Below are 27,115 nucleotides of genomic sequence, written 5' to 3' on the forward strand. Positions count from 1 at the left end.
GTCTATAGTTCCCTGGCTTGTCTTTACCACCTTTCTTAAACAGTGGCACCATGTTTGCCAACCTTCAGTCTTACGGCAGCTCACCTGTGACTATCGATGATACAAATATCTCAGCAAGAGGCCCAGCAATCACTTCTCTAGCTTCCCACAGAGTTCTCGGGTACACCTGATCAGGTCCTGGGGATTTATCCACTTTTAACCGTTTCAAGACATCCAGCACTTCTGCCTCTGTAATCTGGACATTTTGCAAGATGTCACCATCTATTTCCTTACTGTCTATATCTTCCATATCCTTTTCCACAGTAAATACTGATGCAAAATATTCATTTAGTATCTCCCCCATTTTCTGTAGCTCCACACAAAGGCTGCCTTGCTGATCTTTGAGGGGCCCTATTCTCTCCCGAGTTACCCTTTTGTCCTTAATATATTGTGTAAAACGATAAGGCTGGTCTTCCAGTAAAATGCTAAATTGGGGGAAGGCCAGTCACAACACTATGAGGCAGTAACAGGAGAAATTGCCAGGTATTTGAATGTAAATTTTAAAACCTAGTTAACCTGAATTCAGATCTAGCATGTTCCTTTGAGGATGAGAAATAAGGATGGCAAGATTCTGGAATCTTGGATGACAAGACATATTGTAAACTTAGTTACGAGAGAAAGAAAGCATATTAAGGTTTCGGAAACTGAAATCAAACGAGGTCCTTGGGGAAGAGAGGAAACAAAAATAACGTAGAAATTAGGAGGGCTAGAATGTGCCATGAAATAACCTTGGCAAATAGGATTAAGGAGAATCCCAAGGAATGTTATATGTATATTAGGAGAAAGAGGGAAGCTAGGAAAAGGATGGTTCCATTCAAGGACAATGGAGGGAATTTATGAATGGAGCCAGAGGAAGTGGTAAGGCCCTTAATGAGAACTTTGCATTGGTTATTCACAAAGGAGAAGAACATGGATGATGGTAAGATTAGAGAGGGGTTTGTTGGTTCTCTAAAACATATCAATATAAAGGAGGAAGAGATGTTGAGTGTCTTGAAAACCATTAGGGTAAATAAGTCCCCAGTCCCAGGAGACTAAAAGAGGCAAGGGAGGAGATTGCTAGGACCTTGACTTTTGTATCTTTGCAATCTCTTTAGCCCCAAGCAAGATCACAGAAGGCTGGAGAATGGCCCAATGTTGTTTCTTTGTTCAAGAAGGGCAACAGAGAAAATCCAGGAAGTTATAGGCTCATGAGCCTTACATGACTGGTAGGGAAATTATTGGAGAAGATTCATTGGGACAGGATTTGGTTGTAATTGGAGAAGAACAGACATTATGGTTTTATGCAAGTGAGGTCTTGTCTCACAAACTTGATGGAGTTTTCTGAGGAAGAGCTGAAGATGTTTGATAAGGGTAAGGCAGTGTTTGTTATCTACATGGACTTTACCTAATGCATTTGACCATGTCCTTCATGGTAGGCTTGTCCAAAAGATCAAATCTTAAGGAATCCATGGTGAGCTGGCAAGTTAGATACAAAATTGATCTGGATATAGAAGATAGAGGGTAGTTGTGGAACGTATTTCCTAACTGAAGGTCTGTGACCAGTTTGTAATATATGTACATGATTTGGATGAAAATGTGGGTGGTCTGATTACTAAGTTTGCAGATGACTTGAATATTGGTGGAGTTGTTGATAATGAGGAAAGATAGCAAAGGTTGCAGCAGGATATATCAGCTGGAAAGTTGGGTGGATAAATTGCAGATGGAGGTGAATCGGACAAGGTTGAGGTGATACATTTTGGGAGGTCAAATGCAAAAGGAAAATATATAGTAAATGGCAGGACTCTTAGGAACATTGATATACAGAAGGATCTTGGTGCCAAAGTACATAGCTCCCTGAAGGTGGCAACACAAAGTGGATAACTTGGTAAAGAAAGCATATGGAATGCTTCCCCTCATTGTTCAGGACATTGAGACCAAAAGTTGTCATGCTGCAACTGTATAAGGCTTTGGTCAGGCCGCATTTAGAGTGTTGTATATGCAGTTCTGGAAGGATGTAGAAACTTTCAAGATGGTGCAGTTAGGTTTACCAGGATGTTGCCTGGATTGGAATGTATTCGCTATAATGAGAGGTTGGGCAAACTTGGATTGTTTTCACTAGAGAATTGAAGGCTGAGGGGGCAACCTGATAGAAATATATAAAATTGCGAGGGGCATGGATCGGATAGATAGTCAGCCTTTTTTCCCAGGGTGGAAATGTCAAATATTAGGTGGGCATGGATTTACTATGAGAGGGGGTAAGTTTAAAGGAAAGTCTTTAACATAGAGGGTGGTAGGTGCCTGGAATGCACTGATATGGGAATTGTCAGAAGCAGATACAGTAGCAATATTTAAGAGATGTTCAAACATGTGTATAGGCAGGGAACAGAAGGATGTGAATCATGTGCAGGCAGATGGGATTAGTTTCAGAATAGCATCATAGTTGGCACAGACAGTGCTGGGCCAAAGAGCCTGTTCCTTGTTCTACATTCAATGTTATCCTAAATCTGGATGAAATACTAATTAGCGCATAGCAGGAATACAATTCTGGTTACTCCATTCCAGCAAGCATAAGAGCGAACAGATGAGATTTACAAGGATGTTGCCAGGAATGAAGAATGAGGAGAGATCAGATATGCTGGAGTTGTTTCCTCTCAAACAGAGGAAGCTGATAGGAGAGTTCATTGAAGTATATCCAGTTCTGAGTGATTGGGAAGGAATATTTCTCCCAGCATAGAGGTCAGAACCAAGAAATATAAATTGGAAGTAATTTGTAGGAGGATTAAAGGGAAATTTAGCAGCATTGTTTTTGCCCAGAGGATAGTGGGGTTTAGAGCTGAAAGTTAGGACTGCAGATGCTGGAGATCAAGAATCTAGAGTGTGGTGCTGGAAAAGCACAGCAGGTCAGGCAGCATCCAAGGCGCAGGAGAATCGACGCATCAGGTATAAGCCCTTCATCAGAGGGGTTTAGAGCTCACTATCTGAAACCCTCAACACTTTTTTTAAAAAATGCTTGAAAATGCATTTGTAATTCTGTAACCCACAAGGCCCTGGACCAAGTACTGGACAGTGGAGTTAGGCTGGATCACTCTTTTTAATCGCTCTTCATGCTGTAACAAAACCCTGTTGAAAACATAACTAATTTTCCTGTGAAATATGCTAAAATGGAGGATAATTTCATAATATAAATTAGGCACATAAATCAATTCTAGTTGTTTATAACAGCTTGGTTACAAATTGTGATTATTGGGGCAATACTTAATCGGTTTGGTCTTGGCTGTGATTTGAAATGTCCCAATTGTTTGTTATATTTGGACAAACCAAACAGACCCAGACACAAGAAGGTGATGCATTTTGTAGGTTTTTTTATATGCTAGCTTAGGTATCTATATACCAAAGTTTGGTCTTTATTGACTTGGATGTCTTGAAGTTTATTAACAATGTGTTTATATGGTTACAAAAACACAGCCTTACGTGCGTAAGTCTGGGCTCTGTGCTTATTGCTGTTACTGTACAATGCACATCTATAACTGACTGACTGAACAGTAATCTCATTAGACTGCAACAGTTATAGAGATGTACAGCATGGAAATAGACCCTTTGGTCTAACCCGTCCATGCCAACCAGATATCCCAACCCAATCTAGTCCCACCTGCCACGCCCAGCCCATATCTCTCCAAACCCTTCCTATTCATATACCCATCCAAATGCCTCTTAAATGTTGCAATTGTACCAGCCTCCACCACTTCCTCTGGCAACTACTTCCATACACGTACCACCTTCTGTGTGAAAACGTTGCCCCTTAGGTCTCTCTTATATCTTTCCCCTCTCACCCTAAATCTATGTCCTCTAGTTCTGGACTGCCCGACCCCAGGGAAAAGGCTTTGCCTATTTACCCTATCCATGCCCCTCATAATTTTGTAAACCTCTATAAGGTCACCCCTCAGCCTCCGATGCACCAGGGCGAACAGCCCCAGCCTGTTCAGCCTCTCCCTATATCTCAAATTCTCCAACCCTGGCAACATCCTTGTAAATCTCTTCAGAGAAAGAAATTGAGGACTGCAGATGCTGGAGATTAGAGCTGAAAAATGTGTTGCTGGAAAAACGCAGCAGGTCAGGCAGCATCCAAGGACCAGGAGAATCGACGTTTCAGGAAGAAGGGCTTATGCCTGAAATGTCGATTCTCCTGCTCCTTGGATGCTGCCTGACCTGCTGCACTTTTCCAGCAACACATTTTTCAAATCTCTTCAGAACCCTTTCAAGTTTCACAACATCTTTCCGACAGGAAGGAGACCAGAATTGCATGCAATATTCCAACAGTGGCCTAACCAATGTCCTGTACAGCTGCAACATGACCTCCCAACTCCTGTACTCAATACTCTGACCAGTAAAGAAAGCATACCAAACACCTTCTTCACTATCCTATCTACCTGTAATTCCACTTTCAAGGAGCTATGAACCTGCGCTCCAAGGTTTGGCGAGGCAAATACCATGTTCTGATGTCATGTAAATGTATTAAAAGCACAGTCCTGTTTGGTCTGGAATCTATATTATAATAAATCAATAGGAACATAGAAATTAGGAGCAGGAGTAAGCCATCTGGCGAATCAGTGAGATCATGATTGATCTATTGTCTCAGCTCTATTTACATGTCTATCGCACTTAGCCCTTGACTCCATTGTTCATCAAAAATCTAGCTCAATCCAGAAAAAGTCGAATGATCCAGTCTCTATTGCTCTCCGGGGAAGAGAATTCTCCAGGCAAAGAACTCTGAGGCAAAATAGATTCTCCTCAACTTCATCTTAAAAGGGGAACCTCTTGTTCTTAAATTAGATTGGATTGAAGGGCCTATTTCTGTGCTGTACTGTTCTATGTTGTATGTAGGTCCCCTAGTTTTAGTTTCTCCCACAAGAGGAAATGTCCTCATGGTACCCACCCTAACAAGTCCTCTCACGATCTTAAAAAATCTGTTTAAGTAAAATCCAATGGCTACAAGCCTGCCCTGTGCAACCTTTCGTTCAGACTTTGCATATAATCTCTGAACAATAGTCACTGTCACACAGTATACTGTTAATTAATAACTGGTGAATGTTTCTGCTGATCAAGGAGGATTCTGCAGGAAATGGAACACTTTGCCTAATTCAGGTTAGCATTCCCAAGTCAGATGTATTAGATCCAGCTGCAGAGCAAAGCTCGCCATTATCATTCATACTGTAGTGCTTTAGTGGCAACTTCTGAGGAGCATCTACTGCTGTACACTGTGACACTGGCTTTTCTATACTCTAATTTCATCTTCATGACTTTATTCAAACTTCCAGTTTAATGCCAAATAAATGAAGGTGTCTGAAGCTTACATTACTGCAAATTGTTTAAGATCAGGGTTTTCCCTGGATTGTCTCTCATCCTATAGGGTACACAATGAATTCCAATTGTGGTTTTAAATGGAAAAGGCAGTTTCTAAATCCATCCATTCCCTAGTCTCACTGAGTTGATCTTTTAGTCAAATTGTTGATTCATTATGGTCAGTGAATAGAGTCATGTAACAACCTCGAGGGAGAGAAAGATGTGAAGGTTGGTGGATAATAAGGTATGAGGAGGTGAAGGAGGGGTGATCTGTTCTGCACCATTTAATCCCTGTTCGGTGGGCAGAACTTGTATTTTTAATTTTTTTGAGCATACAGCTTTCACACTTCAATTGAAATTTTGTTAGCCCAATCAAAACAAAGGAGATAATTATACAGTTACCTTGAATGAAAGAAAGAGGGGTTTTATTACCTACTTCCCTGGAAGGAGATAATAAAAATGCAACATAAATCTTGCACATAAACACAGGTAATAAACTTATAAAGAATGAAGAGGATAATGATATCTTGTCCACATCAGAAGATAAAGACGAGGCAATTACAGTTAAAAGCTCTTAGAATCCTTGTGTTGTGAGAATGACTGAGAACTGTTTAGCTGTTTTGGTTCTTCAGAGTGGTGAAATTTGGTTCTCAGTAAATGTTATTTTTCTCTCATGCACTTTTTTAAAAGTTTGTATTCAAGAGGAAGAAAAGAGTATCCTTGCTGTTATCAGTGCATGTTACTTACTTTCTCTGTCTGTTGTCCAAAGCAAGCTACTGAAATATTTAATTTAAATATTCTAAATCTAGCTCCATTCTAATATTCCTCAAATGACCTTACACGTCCAATATGTGAATTTACTATGTGAGTAAAACCCAATATGCAAATGTTTGGAGACTTCGCTGACTTGCAATACCTTTGGCTTAAAATTGTAATTCCCAAAGTAGCCATTTTTGTATATTTCATGTGGGTTGCTTCAGTTTGCCAGTTGATCATAGCAGCCATTAGTATCCTTTCGAGTTAGTAACATTCTTTTTAAAACCATTTTTAATCCAAGTAAGTCTCTGGTATTAAAAGTAAATGATGAAAGTTGAAGATTGATAGTGTATTTTTATTGCCATTATTACAGCATACCTGAATATAATTTATCCTGCAATTTACAACAACTTTATTGAAAATATTCTTTAGAATCTGATCAGGCAGGCAGAACTTAATGTTGTGAAGAGGGCCTCACCCACTATTTTGAAAACAAATGAGAGATTTGCATCCCTGTTATACAGCACTGTATTCTATTGTGTAGATTAGATTAGATTACTTACATTGTGGAAACAGGCCCTTCAGCCCAAGAAGTGGGCAACCCACCCAGACCATACCCCTTCATCTAACACTACGGCTAATTCACCTAACCTGCACATTTTGGGACTGTGGGAGGAAACTGGAGCACCCAGAGGAAACCCACGCAGACACTGGGAGAGTGTGCAAACTCCACATAGACAGTTGCCTGAGGCGGGAATTGAACCCAGGTTTCTGTAGCTGTGAGGCAGCAGTGCTAACCACTGTGCTGCCCCGGTGATCTGAAAACACTGAAAAGGTTAATACTGGAGAGCACTCTCTGTGATGAAAACATATAGAGTTGTGGGCAGAGCAGCTTGAAAGAGTGAGACCTCATGTCTAGTCCTCCTCTAAGTTACATCAGAATAATGTAATCCTGTCAGACTAGTAACCTATAACTAGTTGCCATCATGGAATAAACTAGACCTTGTTAACTACGACCGACTCTTCCGGTTACACCAGTAAGTGGTTTTCCTCAGTCACATGGAGGACGGGAAAAATTTCTGGCTGTAACAGCTGCTCCTTTATTGAGGTATTTTAGGTGTTGGAGGTGATTTCCTCCAATTCCAGGAGCAGCAATTACTGTTTTATATGCTGTTGCATTGTTTTGAAACTTTGGGAAAAAATGTCAAAACAACAGCAGTTTTACAAGGGAGAAGAACAGACATGGTGAGGACAGTGCAGGAGAGAGAGAGAGAGGACCTGCACAGTTACTGCCTTTGCTGTTTTGAATTCATGTATCGCCGGATGTCGGAGTGCGTCTGGGAAAATTAGCAAACAGTGAAATTTACAACTAATCTTGGAGGAACTGTTTGGGCAAAGTTCACAGCACAGAATCAGACAAGTTAATTGTTGTTTTAAGTGTGTTCAATAGAAAGGCTGCAATAGTAAGTCGAGTGGGTTCTTTCTTGATTATATGTTTTTGGAGATATGTCTCTTGATTAAACTTAAAATATAAGCCATAACTATTAATTTAACCTGGGGCAGTGTTTTGTAGAGGAATAAGACGGTGTTATTTTCTGGGTCTGTAAATTGTGAAGGAGCAAAAATGGCCTTTAGTACAGTGATATATACTTCTTGTCAGATGTGGGAGTTTAAAGAGAGTTTAAGGGTTACTGCGGATTATATCTGCCATAAATGCTGTTGGATGCGAATCTTATTACATCGAATGGATCAGTTAGAGAGACAGTTAGAAGCAATGAGGAATTTGCAACAGCAACAGTATGTGATGGATGGCACTTATAGGAAGGGGGGAAAGTCTCAGATACAGTCACATAGATGGGTTAACTCCAGGAAGGGTAAGAGAGATAGGCAGCTAATGCAGGAGTCTTTTGTGGATATACCCATTTCAAACAGGTATGCTGATTTGGAAAATGTAAGGGGTGATGGATTCTCAGGGGAACGTAGCACGAACAGCCAAGTTTCTGGTATTGAGACTGGCTCTAATGCAGCGAGGGGTACGATAGCTTCCAAGAGATCAATTGTGTTAGGGGAATCTGTAGTCCGAGGTACAGACAGACGTTTCAGTGGCCAGCAGTGAAAAAGCAGAATGGTGTGTTGCTTCCCTGGTGCAAGGATCAAAGATGTCTCAGAGTGTTCTCACGGGGGAGAGGGGCTAGCAAGATGTCATTGTCCACATTGGAACCAACGACATAGGAAGGGAAAAGGATGAGATTCTGAAGGGAGATTATAGGGAGTTAGGCAGACATTTAAAAAGGAGGTCCTCGTGAATACTAATTTCTAGATTACTCCCAGTAAGAGCAGGAATAAATTACTTACAGTGTGGAAACAGGCCCTTCGGCCCAACAAGTCCACACCGACCCGCTGAAGGGCAACCCACCCAGACCCATTTCCCCTCCAGTTACCCCTTCACCTAACACTACAGGCAATTTAGCGTGGGCAATTCACCTAATCTGCACATTTTTGGACTGTGGGAGGAAACCAGGGCACCCAGAGGAAACCCACGCAGACACGGGGAGAATGTGCAAACTCCACACAGGATTAAGGATAGGATTCTTGGCAGTGTGGAGGAACAGAGGGATCTTGGTGTGCAGGTACATAGATCCCTTAAAATGGCCACCCAAGTGGACAGGGTTGTTAAGAAAGTATATGGTGTTTTGGCTTTCATTAACAGGGGGATTGAGTTTAAGAGTCATGAGATCTTGTTGCAGCTCTATAAAACTTTGGTTAGACCGCACTTGGAATACTGTGTCCAGTTATAGTCACCCTATTATAGGAAAGATGTGGATGCTTTGGAGACGGTTCAGAGGAGGTTTACTAGGATGCTGTCTGGACTGGAGGGCTTATCTTATGAAGAGAAGTTGACTGAGCTCGGACTTTTTCATTGGCGAAAAGGAGGAGAAGAGGGGACCTAATTGAGGTATACAAGGTAATGAGAGGCATAGATAGAGTCGATAGCCAGAGACTATTTCCCAGGGCAGAAATGACTAACACGAGGGGTCATAGTTTTAAGCTGGTTGGAGGAAAGTATAGAGGGGCTGTCGGAGGTGGGTTCTTTACACAGAGAGTTGTGAGAGCATGGAATGCGTTGCTAGCAGCAGTTGTGGAAGCAAGGTCATTGGGGACATTTAAGAGACTCCTCGACATGCATATGGTCACAGAAATTTGAGGGTGCATACATGAGGATCAATGGTTGGCACAACATCGTGGGCTGAAGGGCCTGTTCTATGCTGTACTGTTCTATGTTCTATGTTCTATCTTTCAAAAGCTGATTGGGGCAGATGTTCGCAGGTAAAGGGACGGCTGGAAAATGGGAAGCCTTCAGAAATGAGATAACAAGAATCCAGAGAAAGTATATTCATGTCAGGGTGAAACAAAAACACTAGGTAAAAACAATGACTGCAGATGCTGGCAACCAGATTCTGGATTAGAGTGGTACTGGAAAAGCTCAGCAGTTCAGGCAGCATCCAAGGAGCAGGAAAATCGATGTTTCGGGCAAAAGCCTTTCATCAGGAATAGAAGCAGAGTGCCTGCAGGGTGGAGAGATAAATGAGAAGAGGGTGGGGGTGGGGAGAAAGTAGCATAGAGTACAATATGTGAATGGGGGTGGGGATGAAGGTGATAGGTCAGAGAGGAGGGTGGAGTGGATAGGTGGAAAGGAAGCCCAGGACCTGCATGTCCTCGGCTGAGTGGGGGGGGGGGGAGTTGAAATATTGGACCACGGGGCGGTGTGGTTGATTGGTGCGGGTGTCCCAGAGATGTTCCCTAAAGAGCTCTACTAGGAGGCGTCCAGTCTCCCAAATGTAGAGGAGACCGCATCGGGAGCAACGGATACAATAAATGACATTGGTGGATGTGCAGGTAAAACTTTGATGGATGTGGAACGCTCCTCTGGGGCCTTAGATGGAGGTGAGGGAGGAGGTATGGGCACAGGTTTTGCAATCCCTGCGGTGGCAGGTGAAGGTGCAGGACGGGAGGGTGGGTTGTTGGGGGGTGTGGACCTGACCAGGTAGTCACGGAGGGAACGGTCTTTGCGGAAGGTGGAAAGGAGTGGGGAGGGAAATATATCCCTGGTGGTGGGGTCCGTTTAGAGGTGGCGGAAATGTCGTCGGATGATTTGGTTTATGCGAAGGTTGGTAGGTATAGGGAGTGCTGGATGACTAAAGAAATTGAGGGTTTAGTTAAGAAAAAGAAGGAAGCATATGTAAGGTATAGACAGGATAGATCGAGTGAATCCTGAGAAGAGTATAAAGGAAGTAGGAGTATACTTTAGAGGGAAATCATAAAGGCAGAAAGGGAACATGAGATAGCTTTGGCACATAGAATTAAGGAGAATCCAAAGGGTTTTTACAAATACATTAAGGACAAAAGGGTAACTAGGGAGAGAATAGGGCCCCTCAAAGATCAGTAAGGCAGCCTTTGTGTGGAGCTGCAGAAAATGGGGGAGAGACTAAATGAGTATTTTGCATCAGTGTTTACTGTGGAAAAGGAAATGGAAGATATGGAGTGTAGGGAAATAGATGGTGACATCTTGCAAAATGTCCATATTACAGAGGAGGAAGTGCTGGATGTCTTGAAACGGGTAAAGGTGGATAAATCCCCAGGACCTGATCAGGTGTATCTGAGAACTCTGTGGGAATTGGAGTTCAATGCAGCTAAATGTGAGGTGATGCACTTTGGGAAGAATAACAGGAAGGCAGAGTACTGGTCAATGGAAAGATTCTTGGTAGTGTGGATATGCAGAGGGATCTTGGAGTCCATGTACATAGATCCTTGAAAGTTTCTACCCAGGTGGATAGTGCTGTTAAGAAGGCATACGGTGCGTTAGGTTTCATTCTTAGAGGGATTGATTTCCAGAGTTGCAATATTATGCTGCAACTATACAAAAAGCTGGTGCGGCTAATGCTTGGAATATTGTTTACAGTTCTGGTCCCCTTATTTTGGGAAGGATGTAGAAGCATTGGGAAAAGTGCAGAGGAGATTTACCAGGATGTTGCCTGGTCTGGAGGGAAGGTCTTATGAGGAAAGGCTGAGAGACTTGGATCTGTTCTCATTGGAAAGAAGAAGGCTAAGAGGGGATTTGATAGAGACATACAAGATGGTCAGAGGATTAGATAAGGTAGACAGTGAAAGTGTTTTTTCCTAGGATGATGACGTCAGCATGTACAAGGGAGCATAACTACAAATTGAGGGGTGATAGATTTAAGACAGATGTCAGAGGCAGGTTCTTTATGCTGAGAGTGGTAAGGGCGTGGAATGCACTTTCTGCTAATGTAGTGAACTCAGCCACATTAGGGAGATTGAAACAATCCTTACATAAGCACATGGATGATTTTGGAATAGTGTAGGGGGACGAGCTGAGAATAGTTCACAGGTCACCACAACAGCAAGGGTTGATGGGCCTGTTCTGCGCTGTATTGTTCTATGTTCTAAGCTAGAGAAGTGATTGCTGGGCCTCGCTGAGATATTTGTATCATCGATAGTCACAGGTGACATGCCGGAAGACTGGAGGTTGGCAAACGTGGTGCCACTATTTAAGAAGGGTGGTAAGGACAAGCCAGGGAACTAAAGACCTGTTGGCCTGACCTCGGTGGTGGGCAAGTTGTTGGAGGAAATCCTGAGGGACAGGATGTACATGTATATGGAAAGGCAAGGACTGATTAGGGATAGTCAACATGGCTTTGTGCGTGGGAAATCATGCCTCACAAACTTGATTTGGTTTTTTGAAGAAGTAACAAAGAGGATTGATGAGGGCAGAACAGTAGGTGTGATCTATATGGATTTCAGTAAGGCGTTCGACAAGATTCCCCGTGGGAAGCTGATTAGCAAGGTTAGATCTCATGGGATACCGGGAGAACTAGCCATTTGGATACAGAACTGGCTCAAAGGTAGAAGACAGAGGGTGGTGGTGGAGGGTTGTTTTTCAGACTGGAGGCCTGTGACCAGTGGAGTGCCACAAGGATCGGTGCTAGGTCATCTACTTTTTGTCATTTACATCAATGATTTGGATGCGAGCAAAAGAGGTACAGTTAGTAAGTTTGCAGATGACACCAAAGTTGGAGGTGTAGTGGACAGCGAAGAGGGTTACCTCAGATTACAACAGGATCTTGACCAGATGGGCCAATGGGCTGAGAAGTGGTAGATGGAGTTTAATTCAGATAAACGCGAGGTGTTGCATTTTGGGAAAGGAAATCTTAGCAGGACTTATACACTAAATGGTAAGGTTCTAGGGAGCATTGCTGAACAAAGAGACCTTTGAGTGCAGGTTCATAGCTCCTTGAAAGTGGAGTAAATAGGATAATGAAGAAGGCGTTTGGTATAGAACATAGAACATAGAAGAATACAGCGCAGTACAGGCCCTTTGGCCCTCGATGTTGCGCCGATCCAAGCCCACCTAACCTATACTAACCCACTATCCTCCATATACCTATCCAATGCCCGCTTAAATGCCCATAAAGAGGGAGAGTCCACCACTGCTACTGGCAGGGCATTCCATGAACTTACGACTCGCTGACTGAAGAACCTACCCCTAACTTCAGTCCAATATCTACCCCCCTTAATTTAAAGCTATGCCCCCTTGTAATACCCGACTCAATACGCGGGAAAAGGTTCATACTGTCGACCCTATCTAACCCCCTAATCATCTTGTACACCTCAATCAAGTCACCCCTAAACCTTATTTTCTCTAATGAAAACGGTTTGGAGGGATATGGGCCGGGTGCTGGCAGGTGGGACTAGATTGGGTTGGGATATCTGGTCAGCATGGACGGGTTGGACCGTAGGGTCTGTTTCCATGCTGTACATCTCTATGACTCTATGACATTAGTTAAGCAGCCCCTGGTGTTTCCTACAATTAAAGAGGAAGGTGGCAGCAACCTCCATCATGAACAGCAGCTCAAACAGCACAGTCAGCAGGCCCTGCCCACACAACACGGTGGCAGCAATGTGCATTTGATTTGATTGCTTGTCGACTCAGACCTAACTTGAAGTTGCCTGTTAATACAGTATAGTCAGCTGCAAAAAAGAACTGAAGATTTAAGATCCTTACAGAAGAAATTCTCATGACATTCCTCAACAAGAAGGGATACTCCAGATGCTCAAACCTGGTAAGAGACATACTGCAACAGGAAAATTAGCAACTCACAGGAGAAGGAATATTAGGAACATCACAGCAGATACGGGGTCTTTCGTGAAGCAGTGGTCAATGGGAGATGTCCTGAATTGGGGTTCAGCAGTGAGTGAACTGACATTGGAGTCTCTGTGGGTATGGCTTAAAATCCCCGGTGGGCTGGGGAAATTTTAAAATGGTGCAACAATCCACACTGGCAACTGAAGTTAAAAATATTATTTACAGCTCAGATTGAACATCAGATTAGATTAGATTAGATTACTTACAGTGTGGAAACAGGCCCTTCGGCCCAACAAGTCCACACCGCCCCGCCGAAGCGCAACCCACCCATACCCCTACATTTACCCCTTACCTAACACTACGGGCAATTTAGCATGGCCAATTCACCTGACCTGCACATCTTTGGACTGTGGGAGGAAACCGGAGCACCCGGAGGAAACCCACGCAGACACGGGGAGAACGTACAAACTCCACACAGTCAGTCGCCTGAGGCGGGAATTGAACCCGGGTCTCTGGCGCTGCGAGGCAGCAGTACTAACCACTGTTAGTCAATGCTAATCAATGCCTTATCAGCCAGATACCAGAAAAAGAAGAAAGCCACCATGAAAGGAGTTTTCATCTGACTATGAGGATCACCAAGGCAATAATAACTGATAATATTGGGCAGATTAAAAACCTAAACCCATCTAGTCTAGTGGGAATAGGACAGTTTCTTCAGGACACAGGAAAATCAGAGGTTCCTTCAAAAAAGCAGCAAGAGCAGGAATCATTTACTTAGATTGCGAGAAGCAAAAATCATTTCGTGAAATAGAGATTAAGCGGGAATTGTTTATTAAAGTTATGAACAACAGGATTCATACAATGAAACCTCAAAAAAGACAGGACCTTTCCAATTTGCCTGTGAATGGTGGGAAGCTGCAAAACATTGGAAACACACTGTACAGCAGCAAAGCAGCAGGCCTGCTGTTACTGTGAAATAAAATCTTCCAAGCAAGCATTGGTAATAAATAGATTCAGGGTGACCTGATAGAAATGCCTGTATACAAAATTATGAGAGGTATGGATAAGGTGGATAGTTGGAATCTTTTTCTCAGGGTGGATTTGTCAAAAACTAGAGGACATAGTGTGGTGGGGGAGGGGGAAGTGGAATTTAAAGGAGATGTGTGAGGCAGTTTTTTTAACACAGAGTGTTAAGTTCTTAGAATGTGCTGCCGTGTAGGTGGTAGAAGCAGGTATGATAGCAACATTTAAGAGGCATTTAAACAGATGCATGAACAGGCAGGGTATCGAGAATAGGAAATATAGGGATACAGACCAGAGCAATAGGTTGTTCCGATTTGAAGTACATGATGTTTGGTACCTCGCCTCCTAGCTTAAAAGGGTTTATCACATTCGATGGTCCAGAATTGCCAGAAGAGAACTTAATGGAGAGAGAACATACAGATACCTTGCGACACCTGAATACAATGCTGATATTTGCAGAATGCATTATGGATATTGCAGTGGTCTAAGGAGGTAGTTTGGACCTAGATACCTCTGCTGCCTCTCTCTCTATCAAATCCAGGAGAGTGTTCTGGTTGATCAGATTAGTCGCCTCAACAAGGAGTGGGGACAAGTGGAGTAACTTGTACCATACATGAAAGGACCTCAGCTGTTGGCATCTTCTTTGCATCTTACAAAAGACCAGGTTAAGTCAGACAAGCTGAACCCATCGACAGCAGTTAAGCAAGTTGTTAAAAATTTGAATGATCTGTACAAGTGCTGCATCTCCTTTTGCAAAAAGCTTACTGAAAAACTGAATTGTTCCTTCTCTGATAAGCAGAGATTTGTGGATGAAATCAACAGTGTTACTGCAGAGAAACTGATCTTCAGCTATGCGATGGAAATGGTGCAGTCAGCTGCACTTGATGAAATGTTTCAGCAAACAGAGGACATCACATAAAGGTATCACAAAGCAGCATTATTATTGGAAGGCTTGACAAAGACTCTGCAAGATCCTGCTGATATTGACAACACCCAGAAATACAAGATCAATGTTGAACGCAGACTGTCTGCACTGTGCCATGGCACAGTGGCTCTAAATGAAAACTAGCCTTCTGAAATGGACCACTTGCAACAGGGCTGGGACCACCATCTTTCCTAGATCACACTCGAGTGTTGGAGATACCTTTTCCCTTTGTGTTTAATGTTTATTTCCCCGCCTCTATTGTGGAAAACTGTTCATACTGAGGCTGTTTCTTTTCACCACCAATACCAATCCATGTATGGAAATCTTTTTCCACGTATGGAGTCAGCTATTACAAGGGGGCATAGCTTGAAATTAAGGGGGGGTAGGTATAGGACAGATGTTAGGGGTAGGTTCTTTACTCAACGAGTCGTGAGTTCATGGAATGCCCTGCCAGTAGCAGTGGTGGACTCTCCCTCATTATGGGCATTTAAGCGGGCATTGGATAGGCATATGGAGGATAGTGGGCTAGTGTAGGTTAGGTGGGCTTGGATCGGCGCAACATCGAGGGCCGAAGGGCCTGTACTGCGCTGTATTCTTCTATGTTCTATGTTCTATGTAGCGAGGAACGTTTGATTTTTGTTTTAAAGAGTTACCAAAGAGGAGTTCTTATTTCAAAGGAAAGGAAATTTATGTATAAGTATAGATTAAAACTATATATATATATATAAATATTTGAATATTGTGTCCAGATCTGGTCACCCTATTATATACGGAGGCTTTGGAGAGGGTGCAAAGAAGGTTTACCAGGATGCTGCCTGGACTTGGAGGGCTTGTCTTACAAAGAGAGGTTGACTAAGCTCCAGTCTTTTCTCTCTGGAGAGAAGAAGGAAGAGAGGTGACCTGATTGAGGTATACAAGGTAATGAGAGGCTTGGATAGAGTCAATAGCCAGAGACTTTTCCCCAGGGCAGGATTGACTGGCACGAGGGGTCATCATTCTAAGGTATTAAGAGGAAGGTATAGAGGAGATGTCAGAGGTATGTTCTTTACACAGAGAGTTGTGAATGCATGGAATGCGTTGCCAGTGCTGGTGATGGAAACAGAGTCATTAGGGACATATAAGCACCTGCTGGAAATGCACATAGATAGGGGTGCGAAGGTTAGGTTATTTTATTTTAGATTAGGAATAATCCTCAGCACAACATCGCGGGCCATAGGGCCCTGTTCTGTGCTGTAATTTTCTATGATCTATGTTCTAGACCATGAGTAGGCCAGTAGGATTAGTTTTAAAAGATGGCATCATGCTAGACACAGACACAATGGGCCAAAGGGCCTGTTCCTGTGCTGCACTGTTCGATGATCAGAATCTAATTTTAGAGGTGGTCAAATGGAATGCAGAATTAGACATCTTAGAGAAAACAGTTTCTGTGATACAGAATATCTTCCAGATCAGCAATTAAATAGAGTAGTGAGCTTGTGTCCCCATACAGTTGTCTCCACTGGGGAAACTGGCCAAAATTAAGTGCCCATTAGACACTTAAGTAGTCAGCAGTGGACTTTACCCAAGACTCCATCATTTCTCTGCCCCATTACCCCAATGCTTTTAGGATTGTTGAGCAAAAATTGAGCCCTGACATTCCACCCATCACCCAGACACCCAGCCAACCCCAAACAGCACCTGAGTATTGTTACCCCAGTAGACAGGAATTTTCTGGGGTGACATGAATAGCTGAGGATCCTGGGATTGAATTCATTAGAGTTTAAAAGGTTGAGGGGAGAGCTAATAGAAACTTACAAGATAATGCGTGGTTTAGAAAGGGTGGACGCTTCGATATTGTCTATCAGGCATGGATACTAGGACTCCTGAAGATAGCCTTAGAATTAGAGGGGGGGGGGGTCAATTTAGAACAGAAATGAGGAGACATTTCTTCAGCCAGAGAGTGGTGGCCCTGTGGAATTCATTGCCGAGGAGAGCAGTGGAGGCTGGGAAGTTAAATGTCTTCAAGGCAGAGATTAATAACTTCTTAATCCCGCAAGGAATTAAGGGATACAGGCAGAGTGCGGGGGTGGTATTGAAATGCCCATCAGCCATGTTTGAATGGCGAAGTGGACTCATTGGGCCGAATGTCCTTTGTTCCACACATATTTCTTATGCCGGACTGTAGCCTCCTCTGAAGAGAAAATGAGGTCTGCAGATGCTGGAGATCAGAGATGGAAATGTGTTGCTGGAGAAGCGCAGCAGGTCAGGCAGCATCTAGGGAACAGGAGAATCGACGTTTCGGGCATTAGCCCTTCTTGTGAAGTCAAAGAATCCGCAGGGAGATGGCACAGTGGTAAATGTGATCATACAATCACACATTACAGATGTAGCCTCCTCTGGAAAATTAAGAGATTGCTTAGAAAATCTCTCCTTTCACCCCAACTACAACCCCACTCAGAAAACCTACCCCAGTCAAGTTAGCCAAAATCCAGATGCCATCAACCTCTTGCAAAAAAATGTTAAATGTTGAAGTATTTATGAGCAGATAGAGGATTGGACACAATAGTCCAGAAGGCATGCTATGTTGTTTTCCAGTGAGGCACAGACACTTTAGTGCAGCAGGAAGGTAATCCTTACGGAGCCAAAGGAGGAAATCCAAGAGATAAAATGTCCCACCAGTTTAAATGGATTTACAGACCTTAGACTCTCAGGTAAAGAATCAGCCAACAGTCTTTAGACATACCAGTCTTCCAATTCTGAAGAGAATGGAGGATAACGAATTGATCGTGCTGCTTAAATTTGTGAAGTCAAAGAATCCGCAGGGAGATGGCACAGTGGTAAATGTGATCATACAATCACACATTACAGATGAGGCCCTTTCGCACATTGATTCTATATTGCCAAAAATACACTATGAGTTACACTAGTTCCACATCTATGCACTTGGCCTATAGTCATAGAGTCATAGAGATACACAGCATGGAAACAGACCCTTCGCCCCAACTCATCCATGCTGACCAGATATCCCAACCCAATCTAGTCCCATTTGCCAGCACTTGGCCCATATCCCTCCAAACCCTTCCTATTCATATACCCATCCAGATGCCTACTAAATGTTGCAATTGTACTAGCCTCCACCACTTCCTCTGGCAGCTCATTCCATACACGGCACCACCCTCTGCATGAAAAAGTTTCCCCTGAGATCCCTTTTATATCCTTTCCCTCTCACCCTAAGTGTATTACCTCTGGTTCTTTACTCCCTGACCCCAGGGAAAATACTTTGTCTATTTACCCTATCCATCCCCCTCATGATTTTGTAAACTTCTTTAAGGCCATCCTTCAGCCTCCAACACCCCAGGGACAACAGCTACAGCCTATTCAGCCTTTCTCTATAGCTCAAATCCTCCAACCCTAGCAACATCCTTTAAATCTTTTCTGAACCTTTCAAGTTTCACAACATCCTACTGAAAGGAAGGAGACCAGAATTGCATGCAATATTCCAAAAGTGGTACGATTGCAACATTTAAGAGGCATTTGGATTGTTATATGAATAGGAAGAGTTCAGAAGGATATGGGCTGGGTGCTACCAGGTGGGACTAGATTGGGTTAGGATATCTGCTCGGCATGGATGGGTTGGACCGAAGGGTCTGTTTTCATGCTGTACATCTCTATGACTCTATAAGTGGCCTAAACAACATCCTGCAGAGCCACAACATGACCTCCCAACTCCTATACTCAGTGCTCTGACCAATAAAGGAAAGCATACCAAACGCTTTTTTTCACTATCCTATCTACCTGCAATTCTACTTTCAAGGAGTTATAAACTTGCACTCCAAGGTCTCTTTGTTCAGCAACACTCCTTAAGACCTTACCATTAAGTGTATAAGTCCTGCTAAGATTTGCTTTTCCAAAATGTAGCATCTCGTATTTATCTCCATCTGCCACTCCTCAGCCCATTGGCCCATCTGATCAAGATCCCATTGTAAACTGAGGTAACCTTCTTTGCTGTCCACTACACCACCAATTTTGTTGTCACCTGCAAACCTACTAACTTTACATGTTATGTTCACATCCAAATCATTTATGTAAATGATGAAAACTAGTGGACCCAGCACCGATTCTCATGGAACTCCACTGGTCACAAGCCTCCAGTCTGAAAAGCAACTCTCCATCACCACCCTCTGTCTTTTACCTTCAAGCCAGTTCTGAATCCAAATGACTTGTTCTCCTTGTATTCCATGAGATCTAACTTTGCTAACAAGTCCCCCATGGGGAAGCTTGTCGAATGCCTTACTGAAGTCCATTTAAACCACGTCCACCGCTCTGTCCTCATCAATCCTCTTTGTTACTTCTTCAAAAAATTCAGTCAAATTTGTGAGCCATGATTTCCCACACACAAAACCATGTTGACTATCCCTAATCAGTCCTTGCCTTTCCAAATATATGTAAATCCTATCCCACAGGATTCCCTCCCACCACTGACGTCAAGTTCACCGGTCTGTAGTTCCCTGGCTTGTCCTTACCACCTTTATTAAAGAGTGGCACCACACTAGCCAGCCTCCAGTCTTCCAGCATCTCACCTGTGACTTGAATGTTATGACACTTCAAGTGTTCATCCAAGTACATTTTAAGGTTGTGATGTTATTTTTATAAGCGGTACACCACTCTCTGGGTGAAACCTCCTGTCTTTCACTTTAAATGCGTCCCCCTTGTTCTTGACCCTTTGACCCTGTCTCTGCCCCTCGTAACCTCTGTCAAGTCCCCATCAATCTTCTCTGCTCCAAAGAAAATAACCCAAGCTTATCCAGCCTCCCTTCCTCGCTGAAATGCTCCATTCCAGGCAGCATCCGTGTAAATCTCCTTTGCACCCCCTCCAGTGCAGTCACATCCTTTCTATAGTGTGTTGATTTATATGATTTAGAATTATTTATACACTTATGTAATACGAAAATAGGAAAATAACTTTGGGGAGACATAGTTTAACAATGCAAGTGTTTGAAAAAAAAATGTTGAGGAGCGTCTTAAGCACTAACCAATTTGCTGATTTCATACAAACTCAAGACATATGGATCTCAAAAGACTAAGACCTAACATCAAGGTCTTCCTCCTAGTTTCTTCTCCTCAGATATCCAAGTAGCTTTCTTCTCCCAAATTGGACCAAGCAGGTCTGAACAGATAGCATCTGAAAAGGAGATAATGGTAGAACATCTACCAGATGAATGTTACCATGATGAGCTGTGGGGAGGGTACATCATACAAGACTAGCTGGATTAGCCATGGGAAATGCAGGTTACCGGGATAGGCGCGGGGGTCGAGGTTGGTATGGATAGGATGCTATTCCCACCTGGGTATAGACTCGATGAGCCAAATGGCCTGCTTCCATGTTGTAGGGATTCTATGATTCTCTGTCTACTGATCACGAAAGACTTTCAAAGTGTTCAATAAACCTTATTTTTAGTTAGACACTCCGGTAATTTTCCAATAGCACATGCTCAGCAACTGGTTCCTTTTCTACTATGTTAAATTGAAGAACAACGTGCGATTTTTCAATTAAAGGAGATGGTTCTTGAATGAGGAGGATTATAGTTCAGGTATCTGTGATGTTCTCACCTGCTTCCTTTAAATCTCTGGGCTAGAAATCGCCTGGTCCTGGCCTCCTTGTCACTCTTTAGCAGTAGCAGTTTTGCGGGCCAGGTAGGGAGGTACAATGAGGGGGAATGTTAATGTTTGGTTAGTTATATTGTTGAGTTTGCTAATGTCTTTATTTAAAATTAGGAGGTGGCTGTTAATTATCTGATCACATATAAATATAGTCAGACATAGAGAGGGAGCACCTAACCTGGGTTGAGGAGCTGCAAGACTGCATTGTCAATAAACTTTCTCCACAAACAAAGATATCTGTACTCTGTCTCACTGATTAGCTTGAATTCTATTTCAAAGGGGAATAATTATGGGAGGGTCTACCCCTGATGTGCACAGGGTACCTCTAAATGATTTACCCGCTCCTTCATTTCTTCTTTTTCACCTCAGATGCTGATGAAGTGGACTCCCCACTCTCACCTGCCTGTTCATCTGCTCACGCCAACCACATCATGGCTTGCAAAGCATAATATTTGGGTCAAATTCTTTGTTAACACCTCAGTTACCCTTTAATGAATCTTTTTTTAAAATGATGTGCGGGTATCCAATTTTAATACCTAGCCACTGTGGGAAGGCAGTTAGTTGACATCAGATTTGTAACTTAGCATCAGCATGTTATCCCATCATCATACTGCGAATTGTCTGGAATTGCAAACACATAACCCTACCATTAATTGGGTTGAATTTTGAGTTTCAGTTTGTCCTTTTTCATGCTGTATCTAAAGAAGTTTAGCAGGATTTGTTCAGATGTATTCTACCGGCCATATGTATTCAAGCTACATCTTCCAGTAAAAGAGCATGACAATTTGCTTCCAATAGTTAATGAGATTTTCATGGGACACAGGCACAGAATAGCAGTTAAATAGCAACTGACAGCGCATGAATCTTTTATGACTCCCAAAAGTTAGATTAATGCTTAGGTTAGAACAGATTTAAAGCTGAAATATTGATCATATTAAATATGAGGCAAAGGAACTGATGCAGAAAATGAAAGACCACAAATGGTTGAGTGTTATTGATGAACCTTAGTGACTGTACTCCTTGTTTTATGAGCACACTTTGGATCAATGTGGCAGATAGTAACTGGAGGTTAACTTGGAATAAATTATTCAGGTTTGGTCATTGTAACATCTAAAATAAAAACAAAATTCATGACTTGAATGCTTTATCTCTATAAATTCGGGCTTGATTTGTTAGACTTTTTCAATGGCTCATCTGCTCTGTGCTGTTATCACATGAACACCTGAATAATTTTATTGTGTGACTGCTCAGTCGGGGTGACTCCAGCAGTTGTGATGGAAGACTGGTATTCCAGGCAGTGCACAAGGTCTGTCATGAGTGAACGTGTTCCTACTGCTCTGGATAGGACTGAGAGTGTGGCTCTTTGTAACAGCAAAGGGCTTTCTGTGTAGTTGATCAAGAATGTGGTTCAGCAGCAATTCCAGATCTGTACTTCACGTAGGTTCCTAGAACCAGCATCAGAGTGAGAATATTCAAGGCCCAGCCACTGGTGGCTATTTTGGGATGGGGGAGTGATCTGGGCAAGAGAAGGGAACAAAATTCTATTTCACTCTTCCAGAGCTGACTTCGTTCATATGTGTGCTCTGTACATATATTTTTCAGGTTTGGTCATTGTAACATCTAAAATAAAAACAAAATTCATGACTTGAATACTTTATCTCTATAAATTCGGGCTTGATTTGTTAGACTTTTTCAATGGCTCATCTGCTCTGTGCTGTTATCACATGAACACCTGAATAATTTTATTGTGTGACTGCTTTTATTTTGCCATTTATTTTTATGAGAATTCTGTTCTTGAAAGTATTTATTTAATTGTTGCATTATCCCATTGATGCTAAGTTCCAATAAATTGCTAGCCTACCAAAGTTTATTAAAAGTTGCTTTGATGATATAAATGACAAAACCATGTAGTCTAACAAAGCTGTTGACAAACCATATTGCAGAATTTTTTAATCAAGTGAGGAATACTCAATTTGAATCTGTGAAAATGTAACAGGGATGCGGGGCCTGATTTTTGATCGCTACCAGGTTGGGACTAGGTGCGGACACGATTTCAAAATCATCATCACAACATCCCTTGGCATTCAGAGCAGTTTTTTAAGGGAGGCCATTCGGTGATTGCTAATGGACTGAGGGGCCTGGAGCAATATTTTTAAAGAGGATTTGACAAACCCAAACAGTCTGCTGTGCATCTGTGTTTAGGCCAGTCACCTCCATATTACTCTTTTATGCTGCTGACTCTCTGAGGCCATGCCTGCTCCCTTCAACATGACAATGGCAGGCTCTAATATCGTGGTAGCTTGCTTTTGCCAGTAGGGCCAGGCAGGCAGCTGTCACTTCCTGTTGAGCTTGACCTCTGCAAGATTAGGGCACCAGCACTTCTCAGTAGCGTTGCATGAACAACATGGTTGAGGCACATGGAATCGCCAAGTCCTACATTGAGCATGCAGCTCACAGAGGAGCTAATCAGGTGGTAACATGCCTGCTACATTGAACTGGGACTCAAAGTGTTATTGTGAGAGTGAGTACCAGATCCTCTGAGGTGGGATATAAGTCAACTTTTCTGGCATGAAAGCAATACTGCTGTGACTATACAAGCACCCAATGATGAAATGCCATTGGCAAAGGTATCCATCTATGCTCTTTCTTGAGGCTTAGCATGTCACTTTATGAACTTTATGCTGTGGAAGATGGCAGAGCAATTTTCAACCTTCCACAGTCTCTGAGAAACCAGGGAATTATAGGCAGACCTCTTGGGCTGAATGGCCTACTTTTGTTCCTACAGCTTCTGGTTTTAAAGCTTGCTGCCTAAGTTCTGTTGGCAGAGAGGTAGTCCACCGAATTGATAAAAATACAGCAGTTTTAAGTGAAGACGCTCATGATATTTGCCCTTTGTTTTCAGTATAAATGCACAATTGGAATGATTTTTGACAAAATAAGCTTTGAAATGTGATTCTAATTATCAATTATTCATTGTTGAAGTTTTTAAAATATTTAAGGTTGGAATTCATCTTGAGCTGTAAAATAAAGTGAGCAAAATAGCAGCATATTCAGTTCCACTGATATTTATAAAAGTGCAATACAGCCCGCTCTGTGACGACACCAAGAGAGACATTACAGCCTGTCAAATCAAATCACATCACAACTCAAAGCAAAGCAGTTGTTCTCCTCCTCCTTTGCATTGTAACCACCTGCTTTGTGTTTTGCCTCAGTTTAGAATACCTGTTCCTCGGATGCTGCCTAAACTGCTGTGCTCTTCCAGCACCACTAATCCAGAATCAGAATACCTGTAGCCCATTGGTTTCAGTGAGCAGTGGCGTGGATGATTAATTGATTTATTGTTGTCACATGCACAGAGATACAACAAAAAGCATTGTTTTGCGAGCTATAGAGGCGAATCATACCATACAAAGTACATTAGGATAGCAGAATAGAGTGTAGAATACAGTGTTAGAGCTGCAGAGATGCACAGAGAGAGAGAAATTAGAATTAATATTTGAGAGGACCATTAAAAAGTCTGATAACAGAGAGAAACAAACTGTCCTTGAGTCTGTTCATACATATATTCAAATTTTTATATCTTCTGCCAGATGGAAGAGGGTGGAAGAGAGTATGTCGAGGGTGGGAAGGATCTTTGATTATGTTGGTTGCTTTCCTGAGGAAGTATCGTTGGAGTCAATAGTGATGCTCAGGCTTCAGCAATAAAGTGTCACAAAACTATGATCAGAAATTCTCCATGATGGCGACCTGTCTAGTAGACCATCAAAGGCCAGTTTATAAAATAATATGGGTGACACTTTGCTTTTAAACTAGCTTCTATGTATGTTTGGAAGTGGTGGAAGCTGATACAATTCCAACATTTAAAAGGCATCTGTGTAAGTATGTGAAAAGGAAGGAATATTGATATGGGCCAAATGTTAGCGAATGGGATTAGATCAATTTAAGATATCTGGTTGGCATGGATGACTTGGACCAAAGAGTTTGTTTCCATGCTGTACAGCTCTATTACTCAATGACTCCATGTTTGCCTCACAAGAAGTAAACACATTTTTCAGGGCTACCTCTGACATATTACTTAAAGTATTTGTGTAGATCTTTATCCATATGAATAAGTTCTTTCTCTCATTATCATTGGTATAGGCCCAGGTGATGGTACCAACACACAGCAGCTCCGAGCACATCTTGGAAACTTCAAAAAGGGAAATCATTTGCCTGTAAGGTCCCAGAGATTGACTGGCACCAACCCACATATCAGACCAGATGGTAAATATAGGAAATGACCACATGTAAAAAAACATTTGGATGGTATGATTGGTGGATTTGTGAAAAAGAACAGGATTGAGAATAACCCGCAAAGAATAACACCCAGGATGACAATCTTCAGCCGAGCTATTAAATTGCAAAGGATTGAGAATTTTATACATTTTTTCTTTCTTAAAAACAAAACAGCAGAACCTAAAGAGAATGGTTATTTTCGACAATTTTACTGCTGCCAAGCACCCAGACAGGTGAAAACATTGCATCATTTTGTGTTTGTATGCAAACTGTTAGTGAGGATTGTACAAGGAGAGTATGTAAACTGTAATTCAGTAAAGGTGCAAATCCTTTGAGTACAGTAAAGCATTGAGAGCCAGCTTGTTGAATAAGGAAGACCATTGGCAACTTTCAGAATCTGCATTATTGTATCATATGATTACCAACAAAATATTTTGTAAATTTCTCTCACAAATGTATAATTACATAATTAAAAACTGGAAAAAACAATGGCATTTTTATTGTCTCATCTCATTGGAGCAATGTGCTGGAAGTCAAACCTGGCATCATGATGAATAAGATTTATTCGAAAGTTTCAAAGGTAATTCTAAAAAGCAGGAAAGTATATCTTAGGTATGGAGTATGGAGAAGTACAAGGTCAATATGTTCCAGTAAAGAAAAAGTATGGGATTGTCAGATCCTGTGAACCCCAGATATTAAAGAATATGCAGTATTGGATTAAGAGAGGAAGGGAGGCTTTTGCAAATATGAGGGGCTCATCTGGGAATAAGCTGGCCACCAATATCATCTGCAAACCCACTCACTCTCACAGTTACCTTGACTATGCATCCTCACACCCTACTTCCTGCAATGACTCAATTCCGTTCTCCCAGTTCCTCCTTCACTGCCACATCTATTCTGATAACGCCAACTTCAACAAGGGAGTTTTTCCGAAATGTCCACTTTCTTCCTCAACCGAGGATTCCTCAGCACCATAGTTGACAGGGCCTTCAGCGAGTCCAACCCATCTCCCACACTTCAGGCCGCAATCCCTCTCTTCCCTCCCACATCAACAATAGGGTCCCCCTTGTTTTCATCTAATATACCACGAGCATCCACATTCAGATCATTAGTTGTCACCTCCAGACACACTCCCTTCTTCCTTGTCAAGCTTCCGCAAGGATTGTTCCTTCCGGGTCACCCTGATCCATTCCTTCTTCACGGTCAATAAACCCTTCCCCGCCCCTTGCCGCCCAATAACTCCACAGCAACTTGCCCTATAACCACAGAAGGTGTAACACCTGACTTTTACTTCCAAGCGTCCAAACACACCTTGCAGGTTAAGCAGCATTTTACCTGCACATCACTCACTCTGGACTACTGCTCTCAATGTGCTCTCCTGTACATAAGACCATAAGACATAGGAGCAGAAATTAGGCCATTCAGCCCATTGAGTACGCTCCACCATTCAATCATGGTTCATTGGTTTCTCAACCCCATTCTCCCATTTTCTGTCCATTACCTTTGATCTCTATGACAATGAAGAACCTATCTCTGTCTTAAATATATTCAATGGCCTGGCCTCCATAGCCTTCAGTGGCAATGAATTCCATAGATTCACCACTCTCTCGTTGAAAAAAATTCTATCATCTCTGTTCAAAAGGGTTTCCCTCTACTCTAAAGCTGTGACTCTCGGTTCCTGGTCTCTCTTGCTAACGGAAACATCTTCCTAATGTTCACTCTGTCCAGGCCGTTCAGTATTCTGTAAGTTTCAATTATCCTTCTAAATTTCATCAAGAATAGACCTGAACTCCTCAAATGTCCCTCATATGTTAGGCCTTTCATTCCTGGGATCATTCTCATGAACTTCCTCTGGACCCACTGTAGGGCCAGTACACCCAGATATGGGGTCCACAGTTGCTTACAATGCTCTACATGTGGTCTGACCAGAGCCCTACACAGCTTCAGAAGTACATCCCTGCTTTCCTAATGAA

The 27,115-nt window shown here is 42.4% G+C and overlaps 1 protein-coding gene across 2 annotated transcripts in view; it reads left to right on the forward strand.

Annotated features, from left to right (window-relative positions):
- Window positions 1–25,617, forward strand: part of LOC122560471 (kinesin-like protein KIF19) — an 87,336-nt gene extending 61,719 nt beyond the window's left edge. For both annotated transcript variants that reach the window (XM_043711106.1, XM_043711107.1), the window contains one exon: window positions 25,008–25,617. In XM_043711106.1, coding sequence (XP_043567041.1) covers window positions 25,008–25,147 — 140 coding nt within the window. In that variant the 3' untranslated portion in view covers window positions 25,148–25,617. The remainder of the gene's footprint in view (window positions 1–25,007) is intronic.
- The last annotated feature ends 1,498 nt before the right edge of the window (window positions 25,618–27,115 follow it).

The sequence above is a fragment of the Chiloscyllium plagiosum genome, chromosome 21 (assembly GCF_004010195.1).
Source record: "Chiloscyllium plagiosum isolate BGI_BamShark_2017 chromosome 21, ASM401019v2, whole genome shotgun sequence".
In the NCBI taxonomy this organism is placed as follows: Eukaryota; Metazoa; Chordata; class Chondrichthyes; order Orectolobiformes; family Hemiscylliidae; genus Chiloscyllium; species Chiloscyllium plagiosum.